This window comes from Ictalurus furcatus, chromosome 16 (genome assembly GCF_023375685.1).
Source record: "Ictalurus furcatus strain D&B chromosome 16, Billie_1.0, whole genome shotgun sequence".
Classification (NCBI taxonomy): Eukaryota; Metazoa; Chordata; class Actinopteri; order Siluriformes; family Ictaluridae; genus Ictalurus; species Ictalurus furcatus.
Genome location: NC_071270.1, coordinates 1,441,729 through 1,468,631, shown reverse-complemented (window position 1 = coordinate 1,468,631; position 26,903 = coordinate 1,441,729). Strand labels below are relative to the sequence as shown.

The 26,903-nt window shown below is 40.7% G+C and overlaps 2 protein-coding genes and 1 long non-coding RNA gene across 4 annotated transcripts in view; 2 read left to right on the top strand and 1 right to left on the bottom strand.

Moving 5' to 3' along the window:
• Positions 1-489: 489 nt before the first annotated feature.
• Positions 490-14,972, top strand: opn4xa (opsin 4xa). Its single transcript, XM_053645351.1, has 10 exons — positions 490-979; positions 10,212-10,351; positions 10,978-11,111; positions 11,229-11,432; positions 11,923-12,094; positions 12,345-12,506; positions 13,529-13,636; positions 13,747-13,921; positions 14,481-14,627; positions 14,748-14,972. The coding sequence occupies exons 1-10, from the start codon at positions 920-922 to the stop codon at positions 14,811-14,813; spliced, it is 1,368 nt and encodes a 455-aa protein (XP_053501326.1). The 5' UTR covers positions 490-919; the 3' UTR covers positions 14,814-14,972.
• Positions 14,973-22,719: 7,747 nt separating this feature from the next.
• Positions 22,720-26,903, top strand: part of pdlim5b (PDZ and LIM domain 5b) — a 58,961-nt gene continuing 54,777 nt past the window's right edge. For both annotated transcript variants that reach the window (XM_053645350.1, XM_053645348.1), the window contains exon 1: positions 22,720-22,829. The gene's annotated coding sequence lies outside the window, so the exon portion shown is untranslated. The remainder of the gene's footprint in view (positions 22,830-26,903) is intronic.
• On the bottom strand, positions 23,343-24,845 carry LOC128620389 (uncharacterized). The gene is made up of 2 exons (XR_008388133.1): positions 24,670-24,845; positions 23,343-24,333 (listed from the first exon to the last, which is right to left on the bottom strand). It is a non-coding gene; the product is annotated as an uncharacterized LOC128620389 (long non-coding RNA).

Sequence of the window (26,903 nt, the reverse complement as noted above, 5' to 3'; positions counted from 1 at the left end):
AGTTAATATCTCCTACAACTCCTTGCGAGAAGGAGGAGGAGTCTGACGGATTGCTTTGCCGAATTCAAGGATGCATTTTCGAGAGGTGTAATGAGGGAAAATAAATCAAGGGAATGATAGACTAAGATATATAGTATAAAATCTAAGGAACAATGAATGAAGAAAAGCTGAAATGCGACGAGGTGTTTGTTTACGGTGACGCTGTTCTCTTCCGTGCAGAAGGCTCTGGGTTACTGATCGGAAGGTCGGGGGTTCGAGCCCCAGCACTGCCAAGCTGCCACTGTTGGGCCCTTGAGCAACGCCCTTAACCCTCTCTGCTCCAGGGGGCGCTGTATCACGGCTGACCCTGCGCTCTGACCCCAACTTCCTGGTATGCTGGGGTATGCGAAGAAAGGAATTTCAGTTTGCTGTGACCAATCAAGACTCATTATCATTATCATTATCATTAATTACAGCTGTTGCTCATCTCAAACTTGACATTAGAGAGGAGCTAATAAGTAGAGGATTTGTCCTCACAGCTGTCGCACATTTTAACACATCTGTTGGATATTTCGATGCTTGCCATAGCTCAAATCATCGCTTTTATATCACCTACACATCAGTGTTGATGTACAACGTGGAGTAACCCACTGCCCACGCAGATACATGGGAAGATCAGAGAACTGGGGCTTATTTACTTAAGCAGGACCAGGATTTGTAATTTTGCTCTATGAGAAAAGATGAAATTCCTGGCCATGATTATCTGTAAACGAGCTCTCAAATCTGCTTCTCAGTTTTAGGTGGTGGTGTGATTTATTATTATTATTATTATTTTTATTTTGAAAGGCACTCAGGGGTCTGGAGGTGGTCAAGACCTCAGCTGCTGTTGTCACAAGTTCAGATTAAGCCCCGCCTTTTAAGGGTGCTGCTTCGAAAGGAGATGAAGAATTGCCTTGAAGCTCAGGACAGAAAGCAGGGAGCAAAAGCGGAGAGACTGCGGGTGAGAGATATGCTTTTATAGAGCTGGGTTTTTAAAAAAAAATAAATATAACTGTCGTTACGCTGCTACTCATGTGGTCTCAGGGAGTTTTTCCTCGCCGATGTCACCACTCGTTAGAGATCTAAGATCTAAATCTACATCCTGATTTCTGTAAAGCTGCTTTGTGAGAATATCTGTTGTTAAAAGTGCTTTAGAAATCATATAGAGTTGAATTGAGCATGCAGTAAGTCATACCTTTTTTTTTTTTTATAACGCTGCATGTCAGTCTGATTGATTTTTAGTTATGTAGTTGTGTCTATAGTGATCTATAACTTAATATTATTGTTATTATTATAATTATTATTATTATTATTACGTGCACCATGGAGGAACTTTATCTGGTCCCATGGTAAACATTTACGGATGGGAGAATGAGAGTTAAGTTGTATTATATTTCTCTGACGAGAATGATTTCATAGAGAACTCTTACATGATCTGATCCTCTGAGAGCCCACAGTGTATTGTCTTCCTTCAAGCATGGTTCTTCAGTCAGGAAATTGTCAACAGAGGACATTAAATGTTTTTTTTTTGTTCCATATTGGTTGTATGCCAGTTTCCTCTTGAAATAGCTTCTTGTCTTTTTTTTTTTTTCTCTTCCCTGCGACACAAACATGCACTTGTTTACGTTTCGTACGTGACGGACAGAGAAGACCTTCAGAAGATCAGCCGCTGTTCATGGCCGTGCTGCATTCTTATTTAAAGTGAGGAAAAGAAAAGAAAAAAAAAAAAGGGGGGAAATATTTTTGTCAGAAAAAGACTGAATAGAAAGAGCATGCAATTTATAGAAATATGTCTTCATGAATGTTCTGTAAGTAATGTCAGGTTTTATTTTAATTGATTTAGGTGTTTTTTTTTGTTTTTTTTTTTAAATGTTTAAAAAAGTAATCATGCAAGAATGAATGTTTCCGAAGGACATCTTCGAATGAAAGTCTGTCAAATGGGGCCAAATAAAATAAAATACTAAGAAACAACAACAACAACAACAACATTATAAACCACAGTTGCTAAAGGTCAGTTACTTTAATGATTTTGATTCGCCAGCCGCATTTTCTTTGACGTTGGTGCCGGAGCTCATTAAAAACCTCTGTGTTTTTGCGCTTTAAGTAATGCCCTCAGTCATGGCTGGGTTAGTGGGCTGTGTTTTTAAATCCTGAGGTGCAGTCAGAAAGCTTTTATCTGTGTGAACACTTTTTGTACCCTTTCACACATGGATGCTTTAATCAGAAAGCGTGATGCTTCAGCTGGGCAAGCGGGAGACGATGACGATCTTCAAACGCCAGCCTGACCTGTGAGCTCTTTATGAACGTCTTAAACAGTCTGCGAACAAAGATCTGAGAATGACACTTTGGCTCTCCTCAGATCTTCGTTCAGAGATATTATAGTGGAAAATTCATTGATTACTCTTTCAGGGAAGCTTGTATTTACGCACCATGGCACTGTTATATATAGTCCTGTGTGTGTGTGTGTGTGTGTTTGTGTGTGTGTATGTATATATATATTATATATATATGTCGTGGCATGTCACTATTCATATATAGTGTTCACAGTTCATCCATATTTTCTTGTATGGCAGATGCTCTACGTAATTTAAGACAAATTATAAACACGTAAAAATAATAATAATAATAAAAATTTAACAAAAAAGCACATAAAATCGCTGATTTGGTGAAGTTAGGAGACATTTATTTAATAGTTAAGGAAGGAGTCTCCGGTGTCAGAACTTTGTAGCACACACAGTGCATTGCAGTGCTTCCCATTAAGAGAGAGAGAGAGAGAGAGTGAGAGTGAGAGCGAGTGGGAGAGTGTGTGAGAGTGAGAGAGTGGGAGAGAGAGAGAGAGAGTGGGGGAGCGAGAGAGTGAGAGATAGAGTGGGGGAGAGAGAGAGAGAGCGAGTGGGAGAGAGAGTGTAGGAGAGTGGGGGAGAGAGAGAGAGAGAGTGGGGAGAGAGAGTGTGGGAGAGAGAGTGGGGGAGAGTGGGGGAGAGTGAGAGAGAGAGAGAGAGTGGGGAGAGAGAGTGGGGGAGAGAGAGAGAGAGAGTGGGGAGAGAGAGAGAGAGAGAGTGGGAGAGAGAGTGGGGGAGAGTGAGAGAGAGAGAGTGGGGGAGAGAGAGAGAGAGTGGGAGAGAGAGAGAGAGTGGGGGAGAGTGAGAGAGAGAGAGAGTGGGGGAGAGTGAGAGAGAGAGAGTGGGGGAGAGAGAGAGAGTGGGAGAGAGAGAGAGAGTGAGAGAGAGAGAGAGTGGGGGAGAGAGAGAGAGTGGGGGAGAGTGAGAGAGAGAGAGTGGGGGAGAGAGAGAGAGAGAGAGTGGGGGAGAGAGAGAGAGTGGGGGAGTGGGGGAGAGAGAGAGAGAGAGAGTGGGGAGAGAGAGAGAGTGTGAGAGAGAGAGAGTGGGGGAGAGAGAGAGTGGGAGAGAGTGAGAGTGAGAGAGAGAGAGAGAGAGTGAGAGAGAGAGAGTGGGAGAGAGTGAGAGAGAGAGAGAGTGAGAGAGAGAGAGTGGGGGAGAGTGAGAGAGTGGGGGAGAGTGAGAGAGAGAGAGTGGGGAGAGAGAGAGAGTGGGGGAGAGTGAGAGAGAGAGAGTGGGGAGAGAGAGAGAGTGGGAGAGAGAGTGGGGGAGAGTGAGAGAGAGAGAGTGGGGAGAGAGAGAGAGTGGGAGAGAGAGTGGGGGAGAGTGAGAGAGAGAGAGTGGGGGAGAGAGAGAGAGAAAGAGAGAGAGATAGAGTGTGGGAGAGGAGATACAGTTTATCGTTGCTATAACGTAACCTCTCTTCACACTGACTGTCCCTCAGTGGTGGAATGATCTTCCAACCTAAAACCGGACTGCAGAATCTATCAGTATTTTTTTTTAAAAACCCGCTAAAGACCCACCTCTTCCGAACTCCATTATAAACCTTGTACAGTAGCACTACTCGCAGTGTTCTCAGCCTGGATCTATCGCTCTGCTTGCATTTCCTCGTTTGTAAGTCGCTCTGGGTACAAGCGTCCGCTGAACGAATAAACATACATGTAAACATAAGTAATAACAGGAAATAACTCGTCTCACAGACGTTCCACAACATTAAATATAAACTTTAAAAAAAGTGAAGTGTCATCCATTAATAAATGAATCATTACAATCTTTGCAAATTGCTGTGGTATAATCAGAATACCACACTCCAGACCGTGCAGTTATACAGACGTAACTCGTTTCACACATGGCCTGGACTATTTGGGTATACAGTTACATTGATCTCTTCTATACAACTGAGCAGTTGAGGGTTAAGAGTCTTAATCAAGGGCCCAGCAGTGGCAGTGCTTTGATTTGAACTCATGACTGATCGATCCTCCAACATCTTAACCACTGCTTTATAACCGCCTGCTGTTTTTGTGTCAAAAGTTCAACATTTTAGCCTTCAGCAAATTCCTGTCCTGTTACCGAACCCTGAGCCGAATCACACGGCCTGGTGCTGATTATTTTTCTAATAACTGCACGCCTCGATAGATTTCATTCCTTATTTTATATAAACATAAACTGTCCGAATTGTTTCACAAAAACATTCTTTCATTTATATTAAACAGTAGATCGTTAGGGTTCCGTTGCGGTTCTCTTGTCACACTGCAGTTTGAATCCCAGGAGGTCAGTCGCCATGTTCATAGGATCGTCGCTAAGAAACTGCTATCTTTTAGCTAATGACGGCTAATTTTCACCCTCCGCGACCGATAAGGTCGACTCGGCGAGTTGGAATTGGCTGAGACTGTAGAGGCCCTGCGTAGTGTTTTTTTTATTTATTTATTTTTTTTCTTTCTACACACGTACTGAATCTGGCCTTAATTCAATACGTTGAATGATGTGAAAATAATAAGGTAAAAAATCATCACAATTTATATATAGCGTACTTTATCGGTGTAGAACTGCCATTACACGCAGTTATCCCGTTTCCATAATTACTCACTCTGATGATGATGATGATGATGATGATGGAGGTTTCTAATGCCACAGATTTCTCCCCGGTGTTGAACTTCTGATGTGGAAAACAGAAAATGACATAAAATGACAGCTCCTGTCTTATCTTATAGGATTAAACATCTAAGAGGTTTAGCTCCGGATTTACTCGAGTGGCTTTTTTTTTCTCTCTCTTTTCCCACTTTTCCATTTCAATCGCTCTGACACGTAACGATCGCACTTAAAAACATACTGTACTTCCATGTCCACGCTTTCTCACGGAGAACTCGCAGCGTCTCCGGGCACACAGACACGGGTTTATGTCGCATGTCTCGTAATTCAGCAGAACGAATTGAGAACAACAGCGTTTGATATCAATGCACAGGGGAAACGGAGAGGTTTGTGCAGGTAAGAGAAATCTGTCAAATACTTTTTTGTGTAAATTTTGCTTTGTTTCTAAATTCAGGTACATTTTTTATTGACTATTTATATATATATATATATATATATATATATATATGTATATATATATATAAATTACTTCAAGGTCACATATGTAAATAAAGTCAAGATAAACAATGTTACATTGTAACATTGATAAACAATGATACAATGTGATCTAAAAATACTTTTATTTACAGCTTAAAAACGTGTTCAATGTTTGGATTTGTTTTAAGAAAAAAAAAAGAAAAAAAGATGGGGGTAACATTACATCACGAAAGCATTTCATTCCTACCGAATTAACTTTATTTAAAATTCAACATTTATTTGTGCGTCCACGACGACGTTGCTCACGTGAGTCACGGCTGTTATAAAAAGTTACCACTTTTTTGTATCCTGATTGTATAACGCCGTTGCGTCACTCCCCAAACCGGTATATATGAGACGCATATGTAGATATACGTGTGTGTAAAAAGTCCTGTTCGCTGACCTGGATGTACCTAGATAAATTATTGATGGCTCTAAATACAGTATATGCAGATGTGTGTAGAATAAACAGGCTTTATCCAGTAGCCTGAAGGTCTCTTACTGAGGTTTATTAAACCTTCCCCCCTTTCTAAGCACTGTACGTGTGACCATATGGCTGTTCCGCATTAAACCGGGTTCATTCTCCCGAGGGAACATGAGCATCATTTTAATCATCATACTTTCAGCTTAAGCGCTTGCTTATAATCATTACCGTTGTCATCCATGTCCAGTTTTAATTAATTGCAATTCTGTGTTGAATGACTGAAAGGCTGGGTGAGATGTCACATGGTCAGGACTTTACCTGATAGAAAGTAATTAATCTGAAGGGGATTTGCGTAACCAGGGTTCTTTTAGAGAAATAGACTGACCAAAATAGGTGTTAGTTCATGTTAATATCACAAGTACGGTATGATGTTGCAATCCACACGATGAGGTACACTCACGTTATGTGCCTGTAACTCACATGATGTAATGCTTTTCCTTTATTACTTGGTAGATTGAGGATTTACAGCTGATTCGTAGCCGTGTGGGACCGTGTGTGAAACTCTGAGCAACCGGTTGATCGGTGAACAGTGGAGAAGTCCAACAAAACAGACGAGGTGTAAAAACTGTAAAGAGTTTTCCTGGTTGGACAACTGCACTATTTGAGCATGTAGTATTAGCACATTTATGGAGGGGACTTATGTAGAATTACGCTATCCGCTGCCACCCAGATAAGGACGGGTTCCCTTTTGAGTCTGGTTCCTCTCGAGGTTTCTTCCTCATATCGCCTCAGGGTGTGCTGTTATAGGAAAGTAATCAACGATCGGGTGGCGTGATGTGGCCAAACGTGAAGCCAACGAGCGCAATTTTCTATTTATTAAAGAATGACACATCATACGTTTTATTTCCCCCATGTGTGTGTGTGTGTGTGTTTTTTTTTTAAATGCTTCAGTTAAATTCTTGTCACGCTCTTGTCCTGTCATCTATGAAACGACTTGGATCCTGTTCTTCCTTATGTAGCAGCTATAAACAGTCATTCGGAGAAACGGCACAGCGCAAAAAGTCCTCCATTCTAAAGACTTTCCTGCGGAAGGAAAACGTAAAGTTTTAACTTTACCTCTCATTGTTACGGAGCACTGACACTGGAGACTCCTTCCACAAAAGATAAATAAATGTTACTTACAGAAAACATCACCATGTCAACACCTGCACGTTTTTTCATTTTATTTTTTAAGCCCTTGTATACAAAATATCAGAATTCCAGCCAGAGCTGCTGTCATAGAAACTTTTACACCTTCTGACCAATCAGAACCGAGCTTTCAACAGCGCTGTGGTGTTAATATAATTCATGCATAGTGATCCACTCATGCCACAGAATCCTGGTTTCTTCTCGTTTTAGCTCTGTGTTGATGTCATACCCTGATTTTTGTGACCACATTTATTATTATTTGCTCCATTATGACTGTGTCTCATTAAATACACATGATACTCTTGCTTGGTTCCTAGCCATAGTTCTTTACTCCCCCCCTCAATCACACACACTCTTTCTTCCCACATAGTGTTTGGAGGAAGTTCTAAATTAGCCATTTTGAAATTAAAATGTAAATGTATATAGTTGGAGTTTGCGTGTTCTCCCCGTGCTGCGGGGGTTTCCTCCGGGCACTCCGGTTTCCTCCCCCAGTCCAAAGACATGCATGGTAGGCTGATTGGCGTGTCTAAAGTGTCCGTAGTGTATGAATGGGTGTGTGAGTGTGTATGTGATTGTGCCCTGCGATGGATTGGCACCCTGTCCAGGGTGTACCCCGCCTTGTCCCCGGTGCTCCCTGGGATAGACTCCAGGTTTCCCCGTGACCCTGAAAAGGATAAAGCGGTATAGAAGATGCATGGATGGATGGATGGATGGATATATACAGTCACTTTCTTCATTGTTACTTCAACATAGTACCAATAAGTACCACTTTTCAGACAATGACGAGCGGTAGAACCGTTCTTCAGTTCATTGATTTCCATTGAATGTCAAGGGAGGTGTATAAGGGGGGGCGTATATACTGTAGGACTCCATGATCATTTAGAAAGGCTTATTCGAACAAGCATCAGCTATAGCAAACTGCCTTTGTTCGATTTGATGTCAGTTTGGTTCACTGCCTCGGTTAATCGATACTAACGACACTAAGGTTGCAATTTGACATTTTCAAGGCAGCTTGGTGTATTTCTGGCATTTCAGGGTCACATAATGGTTTTTATTGACAGATCATGCCGAGTGAGACAAATCTAAAAAAGAGTTTGTTTTTTTAAAAAAAAATGATGGGCTGCAATGTTTGTTTGTTTGTTTGTTTGTTTGTCTGTTTTCTAAGGTTTGTCTTCGTGGTTATGTCACGATACCGTAATTTTATGCATTTTATGGCAGCAAGCGAGGTAACTAATTGAAGATATGATGTTTCTGGGGCAGATATTCAATTTGTTTAAAAAAAGAAAAGAAAGACTGTATTTAACTACAGTTTCAGAACATTTGTAGTACTAGTTTTATCAGTTTAACCCTTTTAATCAGTGTCCTGCTCAGCAGACAACAGGACTTGCTGACTCTCTTTTTCAACTGATATTTTCACTTTTTCAATAAAGAGGACAGAAAAAAAAAGAAAAAATGCTAAGACAGTCTTCACAGCTGTCAGGAGATGACGATGGCCAGCCAGCAGTACAAGAATGTGAAAGCTCTGAGGAGGACACATCAGTTGATGAGCAACAGATTGGAGATCTTTATGGAGGTCCATTTGGGATTCTGGAGTTAATTCATTGAGTAAAATGAATGATATGTTCCAGGATGATCCGATCCCGGCAACATGCAAGGCAAATATGTCTATTGACACTACAAAAGCAAGGGAGAGGTGCTTCTGAAATGATTATCAGAAAACTTTCACTGATTGCGGTGACAAAGTAGTTAGACAAGTCCATTCTTATGGCCGCCACTCTCCGGGGGATAGAACCCCAGGACAGCCGAATGAGACGCTCAACCAAAAATAAGTTTCATGTGAGTGTTACAATACATGCTGTTGTGGCTGAAAATGATAACATGGCTGGGTTTAAGCTGGGTTTAACCACATGATATTAAGCTGTACAAGAAAATGGACAGTTTGCACAATGGCTCCATTATTCAGACCTGGCCTCTACTAATAACTGGCTTCAGTTCAAGTCAGACCATCATGCCTTTGGAAAACCTAAAAAGCCCAAAGCCCACCCAATGAAAATCTGAGAATGCACTGTGAGACATTTCAGGTGGTTAAACTTAGACATGAAAGTTCACCGGCCGCCTTAAAAACGCGAGTAGACTCAAGTTGAGTTTGAAGTTTCAACGTGTTTCAACTCAAAAAGTCACACGTCACAAGTTCTACAAGTCAAGACAATCGATTACTTTAAGTTTGAGTTTTCAAAAAACGTACAAACTTGAGCTCAATATCCAACACGCGCCACGACAAGCGGAGTTAAAGAGAAGAAATAAGTTCACATGACGTTTTACAGTAGAAGGTGGAGGAAATCGGTGCATCAAGATGTGCAAGAAAAAAAAAACCTTTTGTAAAATGTATCAAACGTATCAAGTTTCTAAGATTTTTTTTGCTTTAATTAAGTATGCAAATATATTCATGTTTATTGAGACAAAACCTAATTTGCATAAATATTACAGATGTTCATTAATAAATACATATTTGATACGACGAAAACGCGAAATATCTGCAATCCGATTTCTTTTTAAAAAATTAAATGATTAATAATATGGATAATTGTAAATTAAAGAGTGAATGCGAACGCTGTTGATGTTCCAACTTGCTACACCAAACCCTAATGTTCCTAACTACAACATCATGGCTTTTACCCCTTGCAAGATGTTGTGGCTGCTCTCTCCTACAAAGACTGAGACTGCTTTGAGTGTTATTGATTTGTCCCTGTAGTTTGGGGACGATTGATGTAACATCACAAAACCAACAAAAGAACAGAAGATGTTTCCTTTATTCAGGTGCATTATTTTGAGCCAATTGCAAGGTTTCAACTTGCTTCCTGTCATTTAAATGAGTTTGAACAGTTGAAAAGGTCTCACACGTTAGTGTACTTGCTTGTCAGCACATCATATGTAACATCATATGTAACATCGTGTTTACTGTATTCTTGTATAACTGGAGAGAGAGAGCGAGAGGGTGGGGAATCACTCAGAGAGAGAGAGAGAGAGAGAGAGAGAGAGAGAGCAGGTGAAACATCAGCGCGAAAGGGAGCATGAGGCAGTATTCTGATTGAAAGCACTAGTGATAGATTGTCTGTCGTCCGTATTTGTTGTTCCAGAACGACTTGGACATGGATCGAGGTTTCTACAGAAAGGTGGATGTTCCAGACCACGTGCACTACATCACGGCTTCCATCGTGGCGGTCATCGGGACTGTGGGCGTCATCGGGAATGCACTCGTTATCTACGCATTCTTCTGGTAGGTCAACTTATCTTAGACTGTTCTGAATGGCCATAGCAGGAAATCTTAATTCGCATAGAATGCAGAATATGCCGTTTTACTTCAGAGATAATATCATTGCAAGCCATCACAAATAAAGGTCCCGAACTGTACTTTTCCTTAGGATCTTTTACCTGGAAAGGTGCATGTAACCTGTAGCTTTTAGAGTGCTTGTAGTGCAGCTTTTAGGGTTTGACGGTTTTCATTTCTGCGACATTCCGTGAATGGATTCTTAATGGAGGACTTTGGAATGCTCATCAGCAGATGATTACTTGAGGAGCTTCAATGTGTGTGTGTGTGGGGAGGGGTGTGTGTGTGTGGGTGGGTGGGTGTGGGGGGGAGGGGGGTGTATGATTGTGTGTAAGTGACTGCTGCTCCATGTACATGTACTTCAAATAAACTGAATTACAAGAGTCGACAGCCTCGGACTATTTTGGTATTAGGCGCACAAGATGGAGACAGCTAATAGTGATGGACATTCCTACATTATACGCTTACCGTTACATTACATCACCATTAAATAATATGACTCCTAAAGCAATTAAAGATCTTAACAGGTGTAAAATTCGTTATCAGCAGCTGTATTTTCCCATTTTTCCTTCCAGTAACAAGAAACTACGCTCTCCACCCAACTACTTCATTGTCAACCTTGCTGTGAGCGACTTCCTCATGGTCAGCACTCAGTCGCCCATGTTTTTTGTCAGTAGTCTGTATAAGGAGTGGGTGTTTGGAAAAACAGGTACTATAAAAACGTCTTCGAACCTATCAGATAATCTTTCATATCGAAACTTTTTTTTTTTACTGAACTCCCAGAAGGAATTTCTCACAGGTTTTTCTGCATCGCTTTGCTGTTTAGGGTGTGAGATCTATGCCTTCTGTAGTGCTTTGTTTGGCATCACTTCCATGATTAACCTGGTGGCCATCTCCATCGACCGCTACATAGTAATCACCAAGCCACTGCAGGCGATCGGCTGGACCTCTAAACGCCGGACGCTCATCAGCATCCTGATAGTGTGGATTTACTCTCTGGCCTGGAGTTCAGCACCCTTACTTGGATGGAGTAAGTGTTGGCAGCCATTTTGTGTGCTTCTTGCTCACTCTGTTTTGCTTCACGCACATATTTGTGGTTGACTATCAAGTTTCATTGGGCATTTTTTTTTTTTTAGATTTTCTACCAATACAAGAAATACGCACCTTAGATACACACGCATAAAAAAAAAAAAAAAAAACTAAGGCCAACGAAAGCCACCAGAACATCTTCACTGGACTTTGGTATTGATTCTACAAGTCTCTGGGACTGTATTGGAGAGATCAATACTCTTCTTCCAAACAATATTCCTTCATTTGCTCTTTTGTCGATCCAAAATCTCTTGCTGGTCTTCAACCTGGGTTGAGATCTGGTGACTGCGAAGGCCCTAGCATATATTTTAGCATTTCTATGCTCATCAAACCATTCCGTGAGCCTACTGTTATCCAGAATGTATAGAAACGGTACAAACACGTCTCCGATGTCCAACGTGAACAGATCATTTGTGTTTTCTTACCGACAGGCTCCTATGTACCAGAAGGCTTCATGACTTCTTGCACGTGGGATTATGTCACGTCAACTCCAGCTAACAAAAGCTACACGCTCATGCTGTGCTGCTTGGTCTTTTTTGTCCCCTTGGGCATCATATCGTACTGCTACGTCTTCATGTTTCTAGCGATTCGTAACACGAGCAGGTAAAGGTATAGAAAGCATATACATCATTTTATGCATTAGGGGTCGCACAGCAGGGTCTAAAACTGGTTCACTACTAAGAACTCTTCATTTTTAAAAAAAAAAAAATTATTTAAAGAAATGTACTTTTACTTGAGAATATCATTCATATATACCGTACATAAACGCACATGGTAGACCGTCGTTATATTTATGGCTGGTTACTCTAACGGTGAAAAAGCTTCACGTGACTTCTTCACTTCATGCTTTCAGAGATGTCGAGAGCCTGGGCACCCAGATGAGGAGTACCACACTGGTTCAACAGCAGTCTATAAAGAGAGAGTGGAAACTGGCAAAGGTCGCCTTTGTGGTCATTGTCGTGTTTGTGCTGTCCTGGTCACCTTACGCCTTCGTTACTCTCATCGCCTGGGCAGGGTAGCTATAGATATCTCTTTTTTGTTGTTTGTTTGTTTGTTTTTTTTGCTGAGATTCAGTGCACAACATTGTTCTTTAAAGATGTGATGCACAATTGACAAACTGGTTTATCTGACTTCTTTTATCCAAACATGTTTGCGCTTCCTTACTCATGGTAAGCCTTACACAGATCCCACGGCTAGTACTGTAAATGCCAGGTTCATACACACGCAGAAGTGTTGAAATTATGTGATGTGAGTTGACGCATAACAACAACCAGAGGCACAGTCTGCCAGACCGTGTCTGACCGACTTACATCAATTTATCATCCGGCTACAAAGTAAGCGGTAAACATGGCAAACAGTTTATAATGAACAGGAATGGATTGAACTAGAGACTAAATGCTTGGTGTTTGCCAAGGACTGGCGGAAAATCCACCAAGGAAAATCCGCTCCAGTTGTCACTTTCACATGGGGAAAAAAAATCCAATATCTAAACTTTCAGGCACTTAAAAAAAGCCTCTTGTAGTAATATAGTCGAGTATAGTGGTGTCGGGTGGTAAATTCTGCTGGTTTAAACCTCTAGAGTGCAGACTAATGGAGCAGAACGATAAGCAGCAAGGCTGACCAATTCAATTAAAATTTTCCTTACTTGGTTTTGTACAGTTTACAATTGAGTGGTTGAGAGATAAGGGTCTTGCTCAAGGACCCAACCATAGAAGCTTAACAGAGCAGCAATTTGAACTCACAACCTTGGGCTCACGACCTTCCGTTTAGTAGTCCAGACTCGTAGAACGAGTCACCATTATCAACAATTTGTGAACAAACAACGCGTTTTTAATCTGTGTATTATTAGGTTTAATCTAAGTGGAGCGTCCGGTATAGAAGGTATCCCAGTGAACGGGTCGGTACTATAGAAACGATCCTGTGATTTACATGACGGCACGTCGGATCTGTTGTTATAGAAAATGAACACCGTCTAACAAACGGGATTCCCTGTGGTATTACAGCTAAAGAAAATAATTGGCGTTTTCTACATTTCAGGTATAGCAGCATCCTGACACCGTATTCCAAAGCAGTGCCTGCAATCATTGCCAAAGCCTCTGCCATTTATAATCCTTTCATCTACGCCATCATTCACTCCAAATACAGGTTCCCATCCACTTCTTCAGCTAAACAGAGCTGTGACTGATTTGAACATTACAAACTGCATTCTTGGTCTTCTTTGTCTCAATCCTGCTCTTTAATACCTGGATGTACAGGGACACTCTGGCTGAGCAGGTTCCGTGTCTGCACTTCTTGAACAAGCGTACTCGTAAGCAGTGTGTCCCCGGTTCGAACAGTGGTTTTTCGTTAAGGAATTCAGTGCTCAGCGTGCAGTCATCGGGGTCAAAGACAAAGTTCCACTCGGTGTCTTCAGTGTTCACTGGACACACAGTAAGTTCCATGACGATTTAGTCATTTTGTTCCTTCATCCATAACGGCTGGTTTATTTTGAATGGATTTTTGTTCTTTCTAGACGGTCTGCTTCCAAAATGAAGCAATGGCGTGCTTATTGATAGTGTTGGGCAGTAGTATTACAGCAAGAAGCAAATGTATTAGCTACTCCGGTAGCAAGGTGATAGTGTCAATACTTTGTAAATCAAGTAGCTTGTAAGAAGTCAACTTATTCAATCATCTAGTGCGGGGGAATTTTAAGAACTAAAGTGCCATCGTCAGTGCAGGTTGTCCAGGTTGAGGTCAGCTAGATCATTATCACTAATTCCAACTCTTCCACGTGTTGTACCATTTGAAGTGTCTGAGTGTGAGAAGAGCGGCCAACTTGCAGATTTTATAAATAGCTAGAGCTTTTAGGGACAGATTCTAATTCAACATTTAACATGGAGGTATCCCATAGTGCTCACTCAGAGTCCCTCCGGGACAATTTCTCAAATTTTCCTACATTGTTCATTCGTTGTTCATCTATGTACTATATCTACAGTATTTCGTCCTGCAGGTTTGTAGTGGTGTTATGTTGGATCCTTTGGCCCAGCAAGCTCCATCGCTCAGGAGTTCCCAATCGGCTAACCAGCTCACGGAGGAGGAGCAGAGACATCAACTCCAGCTGGAAAGCAACTTCAAGGGCTTCCTGTCTCAAGAGAAGGTGAGGTACTGGTTCCAGTTGGAGTATCAGAACGAGTCCATTCTGTCCCGCTGATTTGATTGAAAAGTTTCTGGATACCAACAACAAATAAAATAATCCATAACTTTGTCCAAAACACAGCCAGCCATCAGCAGTCAGTCACTACCCGGCCACTCAGGGAATGATCTGCTTGAGGATACAAAGTAGAAGAAGGAGAAGAAGCAAGCTGCCCAGACTGGAGATTCCAACCTACTGCTGGAATGGTTCCCAATCGTTTCCTTAAAGCCTCTGGAGATTCCTCACCTTCACTGAACACGATCCTAATTCTTCTCATCCAAATCTGTGGTATATATGTTGTAAACAAACTCTAGAACTAACTCTTTGGAGGCCAAATCTGTACCACCACACATTCATACAGTACACTCTACTACTCCTACGCTGAATTTTCAGTGGAGACCACATCTGTACCAACACATGTTGATTCACTCTACTACTCTTAAGCCGAACTTTCTGTCGGGACCACATCTGTGCCACATGTTCATATGCGCTACTACACTTTTGCTGTCAGTATTGATGCGTCCCTAGTTATATCGACTGCGTTTAATAACATTTTGCCCCGTCTCACACCACGCCACACCTTTCACCTGCCACAGCTACGTGGGTTTGAAATCCTCTCACTAGTAAATAGCAATGCGATGATGAAAACGTCCATCACGTTGGACTTTAGCCAATCTTCTCACACTGATTTCATTCAGGAAAACTACGACAAGAACAATATATAGTATGGCAATATACTTATCACAGCAGTCTCTGGAACATTTTTCAGAGTAACAGAGAAGTCCAAACCTTAAACACAACTTGGTTATTTTTAGCATTACCTTACCTGGCATGACTTTTTTTGTTTTTACGTATAAATTTCACATTATTTTTTTTAATACTAAATACGATTATTTCTTCCTTTTTTTTTTTCTTCCATTTTCATTGTTGTTTTACTTCTATGCTTTTTTTTTTATTGTTTTAAACCACTTTAATCTGTAATATTTAAACAACAGCGTGCTAGATACATTTATTGTGGCTGACTGAAATCTCTGAAATACGTAGACGTATTGAAGCACAAGTACCAAAACATGCGAGGAGAGGACTGAAATTGAAGTGATTTTTATTCCTAATTTCTTTGTGGTTATAACACTTTTTTTTTTTTCTTTTTCAAAACAAGTTAAAACAGTGGGAACAGTGGGACACGAGGGTGGTGACACAAATCACCTTTTATTTTTTCGTTTTCAGACAAAAATATATTTAAATATACTGAAAATTCAAAAGTCAAGGGAGCATAACTCGAGAGTATACAAAGATGTGTGTGGCTTAGTGGTTAGCATGTTCGCCTCACACCTCCAGGGTCGGGAGGAATCGGGGGTTCGATTCCTCCAGGTACTCTGGTCTCCTCCCCCAGTCCAAAGACATGCACGGTAGGCTGATTGGCGTGTCTAAAGTGTCCGTAGTGTATGAATGGGTGTGTGAGTGTGTGTGATTGTGCCCTGTGATGGATTGACACCCTGTCCAGGGTGTACCCCGCCTTGTGCCCATGCTCCCTGGGATAGACTCCAGGTTTCAATCTGTCAATGCCCTTGTTCTCTTCTGGGAGGGAGAATGAGAACAAAATGAACAAAAGACAAGAAATGGATGTAACAATATGGCTTTTTAATACCAAACACTCTTCCCTCGTGTTCACACCCTTATCACGTTTGTAATTTATGTGACTATGTGTCGAACTTTGGAAGAGGATCGCCATACAGTATAGGAGTGACCCTCTATATATGCAATGCAGTTTGTTTGTGAGGTCTGATACGTAAACCAGTACGCAGTATTTCTCACACACTGCTTTGTGACGTTTGCTGGGAAACTTATTTTAACTATTTCTTTTGCTCCATTTGAATGATTGCAGATGTTGGTTTAAAGGTCCGGTCAGTTTATATGGCAATGAAATATTCTGCAATACGTTCTGAAATGTGAACACAGTATATTAGTGTTTTTGTACGGGTTATGCGCCAAGCATCACTCAAGCCAGAAAAATCATTTAACATGAACAAACCATGAATTTCAGCATTAATGTACTGTACCGTAATCCTGAGGCTTGTACCGTAATCATGTTTACGCAACATGCTGTGTTACATGATGTCATTTAAGTACTGGTTCCCAGTTTGTCCAGTTTCTTTTGGTTTCTGATTAGACTGATCAGGGAACAGTGTATAAGCTACTGTATGTATGTTAGGCACTATGTTACTCATATCACTGTATGCAGGATTGTGAGTCTGCATAAAATATACATCGTGCACTTGAGAATACACTTTATATTACCAGTGACAACTCACTCGGACTTTCTTGTCTTGTTTTCTACGTGTTTGCATTGCTGCTGTGAAATATCCGCTGTATGATCATCATCATGTATTTCAGTGTCACATATCTTCTCACGACTCCACAATTTCGCCTAGACGATATCATTCCACGTGAACGTTGTCACCAAACGTTTTTAAAATTGTTTACGCTATCCATCAGAACAGCTCTGAAAGCTGTCACTATAGAACTGAAAACATACATGATATGGCCAAAAGTTTGTGGACACTTGCCAATCACACCTATATGTGCTTGCTGAACATCCCATTCCAGATTTAGTCTCTCTTTTTTTTTTTGCTGCTTTAATAAACTCCACTCTACTGGGAAGGCGTTCCGTTGGATTTTGGAGCGTGGCTGTGAGGATTTGTGTTCATTCAGCCACAAGAGCATTAGTGAGGTCAGGTAATGGTGCTCTGTGCTCGAAGGCCTGTGGCACGTCGGCGTTCCAGTTCATGTGCTCGAGAGGTGTTCGGTGGGGTTGAGGTCAGGGCTTCTGTGCAGGGCACTCGAGTTCTTCCACTCCAGCGTTGGCAAACCATGTCTTCATGGAGCTCGCTTTTTTCTACAGCATACATAAGACATAAGACATTCTATACAATTGTGTGCTTTCAACTTTGTCCGCATACTTTTGGCTATTGCGTATATTAAAACACATGCGTTAATAAATAAATTTAAAATGTATTTTTTTTATTTATTCAAGTTTCCATATCAAAGTACACTGTCACACCTGTAGTGCGAAATGATTTGGACTAAACTTACAAGGGTATCACAGTTTATTAAAGAAGTTCCAGGATTTTCCTAAAAATAGACAGAGTTTGGGTGAACCATACTGTTTCAAAGCTTCACCTTATTCTCGACACGTCTGTATAACACAGGGACATTATTGATTGTCTCACTCGGTTTAGCTTTGCTTCCTTCTCATCTGATGTGCTCTTTCTTCGTCCAGTTTTCAAACATATATGGATCTATGTTTGACTGTCGGTTGATGTGCCGGGATAAATACTGATCTTACTTGAAGAACTTGACAATATGCTTTATTATCTGACAACAAATTGGCATGTCTGTGGTGGTGAGGGGCTGATGTAATGCTTTTCCGACTGGCACAAAAACAACACTGAACATTGATTGTTCAGTGATGCAGCATGGCCTTATGGGATATCTGGGGGGGAAAAAAAAGAGAAAAAAAGAAGAGAATTCTGAAAATTGTTCATGTTAATGACACAAGGAAAAATTCTCACATTTGGAACTGTTCGGTTTTATATTCAGAAAGCCTTAATACCTGAGTGACAAATTTATTAATTTATTAATTTATTTATTTAAGGACTATTGAATCCAACCATGGAGGTTGGCATATATACTAAATAAAAATAGCAAATATGCAGACTACAGTATGGGTCATTATAAACAATTTATGCATGAAAGGGTTAATATCTATGGTTTTTATTTAAAAAAAAAAATCAATAAAAAAAGCAATGAAAGTATTGGGATTAAAAAGAAATCATTCTTCAATGTTTCATTTGACCAACAGGTGGCGCCACTTGGCTGCATAATATAAAGCACAGCTTTAGCTTCTTCACAGCTCTAAGGAAATTAACTGGAACAATAAATCCATAAAAGGAAAAATATTTGCAGTAATTTCAAAATATAAAACATATGATAATAGTTCTCGTATGTTTCAGCTTTTTTTTTTGTTGTGGTGGTGGTGGTGTTGGGGGGGAGGGGGGGAAGAGGGGAGGGGGGGACCCTTTGTTTCCATCAGCTGAGACTGGCATGCCAATCTGCTCACTCTTTAACACTGAAGGGAAGATTTACTTCACCATGTAGGGACTGGAAAAGCAGCTCACTAACACTGACCAGTGGCATCAAGCAGCCTGCAGGTTTCTCAGATACCAGCAGTCCTGATTTTCATTTGAAGTCAAGTTAAACCACTCAGCAAGTTTCTTATTGCTTTGGAATTATGTGGGCTTCTGCATGAATGACTTCATCTGTCCTAAAAAAAAACAAAAAAAAAACCCAAACCAACAACACAAAGAACCATTTAATGAACACATGACATTGAGTGTGCTACTGGTCCTTATCAATTGTTGTGCTTGTTCCAATATGTTATCTTTTTTTATTTTATTTTTTTATAGTAACAGTCATTGTATCAATCTTCTAACTTTAAGCAGCTGTAACTTTAAGCTTTCTGCCATGGGAAAGGCTTCAGGATGGAGGGCTTTGCGGTTTCTTGGTGAAATGACAAGTTGGTTCTCGTCGTCTTGTTTATGAAACAAACAAACGAAGAAAAAAAAAAAAGTGAGGCCACGAAGGAGTGACTGCTTAAAAATAAGCGATAAGACGAAGTAGCTTGTTTCGTGGACATTCAACAACATTAAATGTAACTATAAACGGATAAAAAGTACAAAGTTTCGTTCTATAATTAATAAATAAGCTGTTATGTCAGCTAAGAGGAATAAAACACTTTGGGACATGCAGTTATAGGAAAGTAATCAACTTCAGGGTGACTCTGCGTTGTGTCAGGCTGTATCAGACTACCTTGTTATCTTTTGCATGCAGAAAACCTTTTTTTCCCCCCATCATAGATCTGTAGTTTGTTTATTGAAACATGGATGGTATCTTGATTTGCCTGGGAAGTTCAGTTCTTTTCTGTGAGCACAGTAACACCCTCAGTACTCTCTCTCTCTCTCTCTCTCTCTCTCTCTCTCTCTCTCTCGCTTGCTTGCTCGCTTGCTCAGTGTGTGTGTTTATTTAGGCCTGTTTTCATCCGCTGAGCTGTTACTTGTTGAGTTGATTGATTACCTGTTTTTCCCATCGCGACCTCGACTATTTTAAATCATGGTTTGCGGTCCATGACACATCTAGCATCCATCTGTTATATGAAAGCATGGATAAATATCTGCAGAGATCTGCAGAGAAAATGTACTATTATTAAATCTGTGAAGAATTATATATAAATTTATTGGCAAATTATGTAAATGACGGGAGATCTTCCAGCGAGGAAAATATAGTATAACCGTTCTAAATAAGCTGTGATTACTGCATTCTCCACTCTATCAGTCTTTCCTCTCACCGCCTTGACGCCAACCCAAGAATCTTTTTATTCCTCTGTTATAAAAGTCTGGTTCTGTAGACCTGGTTAAGATGATTCAATGTTTACAGATGATGTATATGAGCAAAATATGAGTAAGATGAGTAACAAAAAAAGATGATGAATAATAAATGCAAACTCAGTATAAGCTTTAAAGTACAATGCACAGTCGGCATCTAATTTTCCTATTAATTATTATTAGTTATATTTGTCCTATTATTAATTCATTAATAATTGCTCTATTACTTCTAGACACTTCCACAATGGAAAATATAACATGCATGTCTGTTTTCTACAAAGATAGAGCTGACATACTTGGTCCAAGCTGTCAAAGATGATTTTTGTGGCTTTTCTCTTTGAACTATTTAAGGTATTGGGGTCACATCCAACAATGTTTGACGCCTTGACCATTTCTATTTGCATCCCCTTGCTGTAAATCAATTTTCTCTTAAAGTCTCATTTCGTTCTCGCAGCACTTCTTAAAAAAGCTTCTCACACTCCTGTCATGTCTATAGGTGACTTAATTACATTCTTTAATTGTGACTTAATTCTTGTGTAGGAGTACTTTGTGAATCCTTTCTTTGCCTGTTAGTCATCATGAACGTCTTTGAAAAGCACTTTATATATTAAGAGCAGGTTGTTTAGCCACTAGCCATGGCTCGGTGTAAGCCGAGCTTCATGGTTATTTGTGTTAGTTCCGAACTTTTTCCCTGAATTGAAGATGATATTAGGTTTCGAAAAGGAGAACTCAACTGAAAACGTACCACCAGGACACGAATCTCATTCATGCTTAACAAAGTCATGTGGGCTATTAATTCTCTTATACCACAGCACTGGTTAGCTGCTAGAGGTGTTGATTAATTTGCTATAACAGCAGCTCTGACAATATTCATGATTCAAATGACGGGTTTATATTAATGCGCTGGCTCGAAATTGTTGTCTTTCTATGGTAACCACTCGTTCACGAGGACTTGTATGGCAGGTCTACGCAATTCAAGAATAATAATAAATGAACATGAAACGCTTCGCTAATTAACAAAGAAAAATGTATAATTGTTGTACTGAATTGCTTTCTGTACACAGACATGTTTGTTTAACATTTATGGAAGGAGTCTCTAGTGTCAAAGTTTTCCTTTACAGGAAAGTCTCAGCCACTCAGTGGCTTGCTCAGTTGGGATAAATTCGCACCTTTAATATCTGTATACCATGTTGATATTTCTGTAAAGCTGCTTTGAGACAATGTCTATTGTAAAAAGCGCTATACAAATAAAATTGAATTGAATTGAATTGAAGTCTTCATAACGGAGGACGTGTTGTTGTTGTTGTTGTTGTTGTTGTTTTGTAAAACGCAGTACTTTTTCTCTTATTGACCTCATGAGAGAGAAAACAGATAAGCTGCTGAGGGAACGACTGTTTATAATTGTTATAGCGCACACAGAAAACAATGTTCGTTGAATTTACTTAATTGAAATGCATACATTGGCTAAACGTGATTGAATTGAATTACACTAACAAAATTTTAGTTACACTAACAAAAGCCCCGAATAAAATCCAACCCAGTACTCTTACTGGAGCTGAGGCTGGAACCCAACTCTCTGGCGTTTTTTTTTTTTTTAAATTACAATTACTGTTTTTAAATAAACTTTAACATAGCATTTTGATGAGGAACTTCACTATAAGTAATATGTTCTATTAAATCCGACCAACCACATATTCCATTTTGTTCAGTGTCAGTAACAGGAACTACTGTAGGTTGTTTCATGAATGCTCCTCAAAAGTAAATCTAGCTGTAAATGGTTAAAAAGCACGTGTGTCATTCAACATTGTAATGGTCGGCAAAAACCGCTGTTGTATAAGGGGAATTAAACACTTCAGAACATCCTGTTATAGAGAAATCCCTACTGGGAACCCCCTAGAACCATCACAGAAATTCTAATGTTTTCCATTACAAACCATCAACTAACCATTAAAACCATTACATTATTGGTCTTTAATGGTATCCACTACACATAACATGCCCCCAATAGAAGGCAACAAATTATTCCGTTCCATTAAAACCAAAACAATTCCCATTATAAACACTAAAACCATTACAAATTCTATGAGGGTTTCTATTGTTTGTTTATTTGTTTTATTCCCCAGCAGGATAATCCACTTTGGGGTGGTAACTGTTACGCATCGTACCACCCTGTCCTTGTTTATTGTTCTATAGCATCGTGTCCTGTTATGTTTTATTCCTCACATCACTGCTGTGTATTTATCCATAAAGAAACCACAGTGAGAATTTTCCAAAATGGCCACCTTCTAGCATTTTATTTATTTTATTAGTTTTACCATATTAAAAAAACAAAACAAAAAAAACATTTTATTTCTTCACACTCTTCCATGTGTATAAATCTAACCTCAAGTTCAATAATAATAATAAAAAAATGGACAATATTATAAATAATACGCTTATTATAACTGTTTTAGCCGTTAGCTAAACGTTTAATCGCCTCAGCCTTGAGAGTAACTTTTCAGTGACGTAGCGACCCAGGAGGGACCGCCCTCACGCCTCTGTCAGCCAATCAGAGCCCAGAAAGAAGAAGCGGAAGTCCAAATTGTCGCCTGGGTTCTAAAAGCTCCTCTGAATGCTTGACGGTTTCAGTTACACGCGAACGCGCGAGCGAGCGAGCGAGCGCGAGAGAGAGAGAGAGAGTGAGCGCGCGAGAGAGGAAGTAGTGGCTGCTTTCTCCTGTTTGCAGGTAGGATTGAGAGAAACTGTACTAATGTAACCGCTATTTAGGAAAAGTTATTTTTTTTAAATATTAGCTGAAGCTCTGTCAGTTATGAAAAATAACATAACTTTTTTTTTTTCCTCCCTCCATTTGTGAGCACGTATAGGAGAGATATTGGCCAAGAAGAAGCTTGTTTAATAAGTCTTGCTCGGTTTTTAGTTGTTCAGCTTCACGCTTGACGTGAGATGTTTCCAGAAAATAATTCAACCCCGTTTTGTGGCTGTGAAAATGTCAATTTAAAGCATATATATATATCATTATTTAATACAAACCAGGGTTGAATTATTACCACACGTTGAATTTTGTTTGAGGAAGTTCAAGCTCATGTGTCAGCTATCAGGGAAGTGAGGTGAGCTAACTGTCCTGCCTCTGAAGGAACACTGGAGGAACCTGCAGTCCTGACCAGGCACGAGGAAAACATGACCATTTTACTAGAAATAAAAAGAATATATACTTATACTTTCCAAAGATTATTTAAAAAAAAAAAAAAATCCAAACGCACTTGTGACTACTACTTTTGTAGTAAAGTTTGGACATATTGTTTAGAAAAGGGTGCAGTTAATACAACCTGAAAGCCTTTAGAACCCTCCAAAATGGGTCCTATTTGTTTGCATATCAAATGAAGAATAATATTTAAAAAAAAACCTAATTTAGGAATGAATATTATGAGCTTTCCAGTCATGTTTATAGTGCTACCTTGGCTGTTTCAGTATAAAAACAAGCAAACGAAAAACGTTATGTGATGTATACTTGTTTTATAATCTTCAGGTGTCTTTAAATGGAGTAATAAATATCCCAGAATTTGTAACAACATCATAAATCACTATTTTCAAACTCATTTTGACGGTTGATTAATATACAGCCATGCTGTGAATTCAGTTACTGCCCAGCTGTGCTTGACTGTGGGGGGTGTGTGTGTGTGTGGGGCTAATGACGGGGATATTCAGAGACCTGGTATTTGCATGCTGAGTGTAAACCAGGTGTTGTTCCACCTTCCCCCGTTGGAAATCCCAACCCCGTTAAAGCTTTAAAACAGGGCTAGCATGAGGCAGGCAGGTGAGTCTGCAGATGTATTTTAGCTGAGGCGTCTGAGGTGAGTGCCACGAGACCAGAAGATGTATCCGATTACAAAAGCGTTAGTTGGAATTACATCGCGAGTTCGGGTTTGTGACGGTGCCGCAGCCGTGCGCGGGTGGGAGTCTTAAAGAGTCCTTGAGAGCAAACTTTCTCCCACCGATGCTCTCTGGGTGGGAAGGATGGCTTACTCTCCCTCCCTTTTCACTCGCAGCGACACTGGCCAATCAGGAGCTTCTCTGAGTTCACGTATGCGTAAGACGGCCGACGGCCGATGGTGCTTTCCGCAGCGTGTGTTGCGCTGCCCTGTGATGCAGTAGTTTGAAAAGATGCAGTAGTCTAGCTTCACATGTCTTGGCGCAAGGACACGATAGCCTTCGCCTTCTCTCGTTCATAGCTGTCGTATGATAGAGGAAAATACATCAAATTAACAACATCCATTCAAATACCATTTAATTTGTAATTATTTAAAAACATTTAAAAAAAAAAAAAACAAAAAAAAACATCACCGTACCAACGATATCCCAGAAAATTGTATTGCGTAATCCTTTATCACTATATCGATATTACATATCGATATATCGCCCAGCCCTAGCATGATCACGACCCAAGATGTCGTTGCGGTTGTTTTTCATGCTGGTTACTAAACAGAACGATATCTCTGTTTCTGAAAATATACAGTAGCTCTACAAGGAAACATAACATCAAAGGAAAAAGTATGACTGAGACGCACCAAAGTACTAAAACGGTTGTAGATACAGGTAGTGGCATCGTGCACTGGAAGCTGAAGAATCAGGAACACGGCAAATCTGGGGGGGAAATGAAATTGCGTTTATACGTGTGGCAGATAGTTTGTTTTTTGTTTTTGTTTGGAGTAAGGCTGAGTACATTTCAGATACAGAGCTGTTAAAGGAGAGGCGCAGGTCAAGGAAGGTGTTCATGATGTTTTGCAGATATCTCTGTTTGGAAAATCCCCTTATCACGCAAGACTCGAAATACGTTTGGTCTGCAGCGCAGCATAGCGACACAGTAATTGCTTTGTGCAGAGGTCGTGTGTGTGTGTGTGTTAACGTGTGCAGCTCAAAACAGGCCAGGTAAATATTAAACCGTGACGTGTGGGGCGGAAAGTCCTGCTCCGTTAACAACGCTCCGCTGTGTTTTCACTACACACCTCGTTTACACAGGATATGACGACATTAAAAACAGCATTAAAAACGATTATATATCGATAGCTTAAAATCCGACGATGAGATTAATCGTACAATGCACTCGAGCGAAAAGCTGCCTTACTGAATCCGGATCAGTCAAACCTGCTATTTTTGGCAGGTTTTGTTCTTGGCTTGGTTTGTACACCAGCACGGTTTGGGGGGTGGATTGGTTGGTTGGTTGGTTGGTTGGTTGGTTGTTATTGCCATTATTAAACCAGTTCCAATCCCCCCCTCAAAGAAATGCGGTCATCGTCGGTGAGCTCAGCTTCAGTAAGCCCGGGCTTTCCGCAGTGAGCCTTTGGCAGCACGTTTACTCTTTTTACTTGAGAAACGCCGACTGGATTGGAACGAGACGTGCGCCTTCCAGCTTTCACACAGCTGTAGATCAGTTATGGCCGTGGTGACAGACGCATAAAGTCATCTATTTCAGGCCACGCCATTTCCCCCTGCCTTCTGTCGGATCAGAGAGGATGTTGTACAGAGGAAGACGAGTTTGCGAGATTTGTTTTGGCGACAGGACGTGTTCTCAACGTCTGCCTGGGAAATCTGTGTAAGAGTTACTAACGAAAGCTTAATAGTTTCTGTCTAGTTCCCCAAAGTAATCAGATAAGTAGTTCTTATCACCCTTTCTGGTTGGTAGATATGGAATAGATAGCTGGTGAGTGGGAGGCTAAGCCGGGAATAAATTAGGGAGAAAATCAGAGGGGGGGGATACATTTTAGACCACATAGACCACGCCCATTCTATAGACCACGCCCCGGGTCATGTTTCTGCCACTGTGGGACTACAGTAAGCCACTTAACCTTTCTGTCCTTTAATTACACCTGGAGTCTTGCACTTGAGCGTTCCCAGAGGTTCAGCCGAGCTCGCCGCTTATAGTGTCCCTGCGTCTCGGTCCGAATCGCCACCGGAGCAGCGACGTCCTCCATCCTAACCTAGATGAGATCGACCCAAGACAGAGCAGGCTGTCTCATTAGTCAGCTGCTGAAAGCCGTTCATTTTCCCGACGCTGGTCATCTGCATGCGTCAGAAAACTGATTTCATTCGGTTTGTTTTTATGAGGCTCGGCTTGGTTCTCAGAGCAAGGCTTGGGTGGTGTTTAACAGGAAGAGGAGTGTTGAATAAAGTGCACTACGTACTCGAAGCAGTGTCGTCTAGTTTGTATTCAGTCGGATGCTGTTGAATCTATAAAAATCGAACGATGTACGTTTGCGACGTTCACCTGCTGGCTGTGTGGCCTCGGTTTGAACCCAGATGCCCTCCATCTAAAGCCCTTCACTGGCTTTAGCAGACCTCCAAAACCCTTAACAGACCTGAGCCTAACGCACGTCAATGCCGACTTTCGTTCTCGTCAAAGCCACGAAAAAGCCCGAGGCGTGTTCGACAGACGAGCATCTGGACCACATGAACAGCTGCTCAAAAAGAGCAGCGTGCGATTAGCCGTACGCTGGTATAAAATATTCATATTCTGATAATCGTCTAATGTTGTTTCAAAAACGTGTTCAGGAGCAGCATCTGCCGTGCAAGTCCCTGTGTTTGTTGTAGTTTGAATGGTCCATGATAACAACATTGTGGCGTTGATGATCAACAAAAGGTGCTGATAATCCTTTATTTAGTTGCTTCGCTGACTTTCCAGATGCAGCTTAGGAAGTGTTGAAGTTTTATTTATTTATTTATGAATATCGCTGTGGCCACGCCCGTGCTCTTTCGGGGGAAACAGAATTAGGACGCAGTTGTAACCTTGACCTAAAGTCTCTCA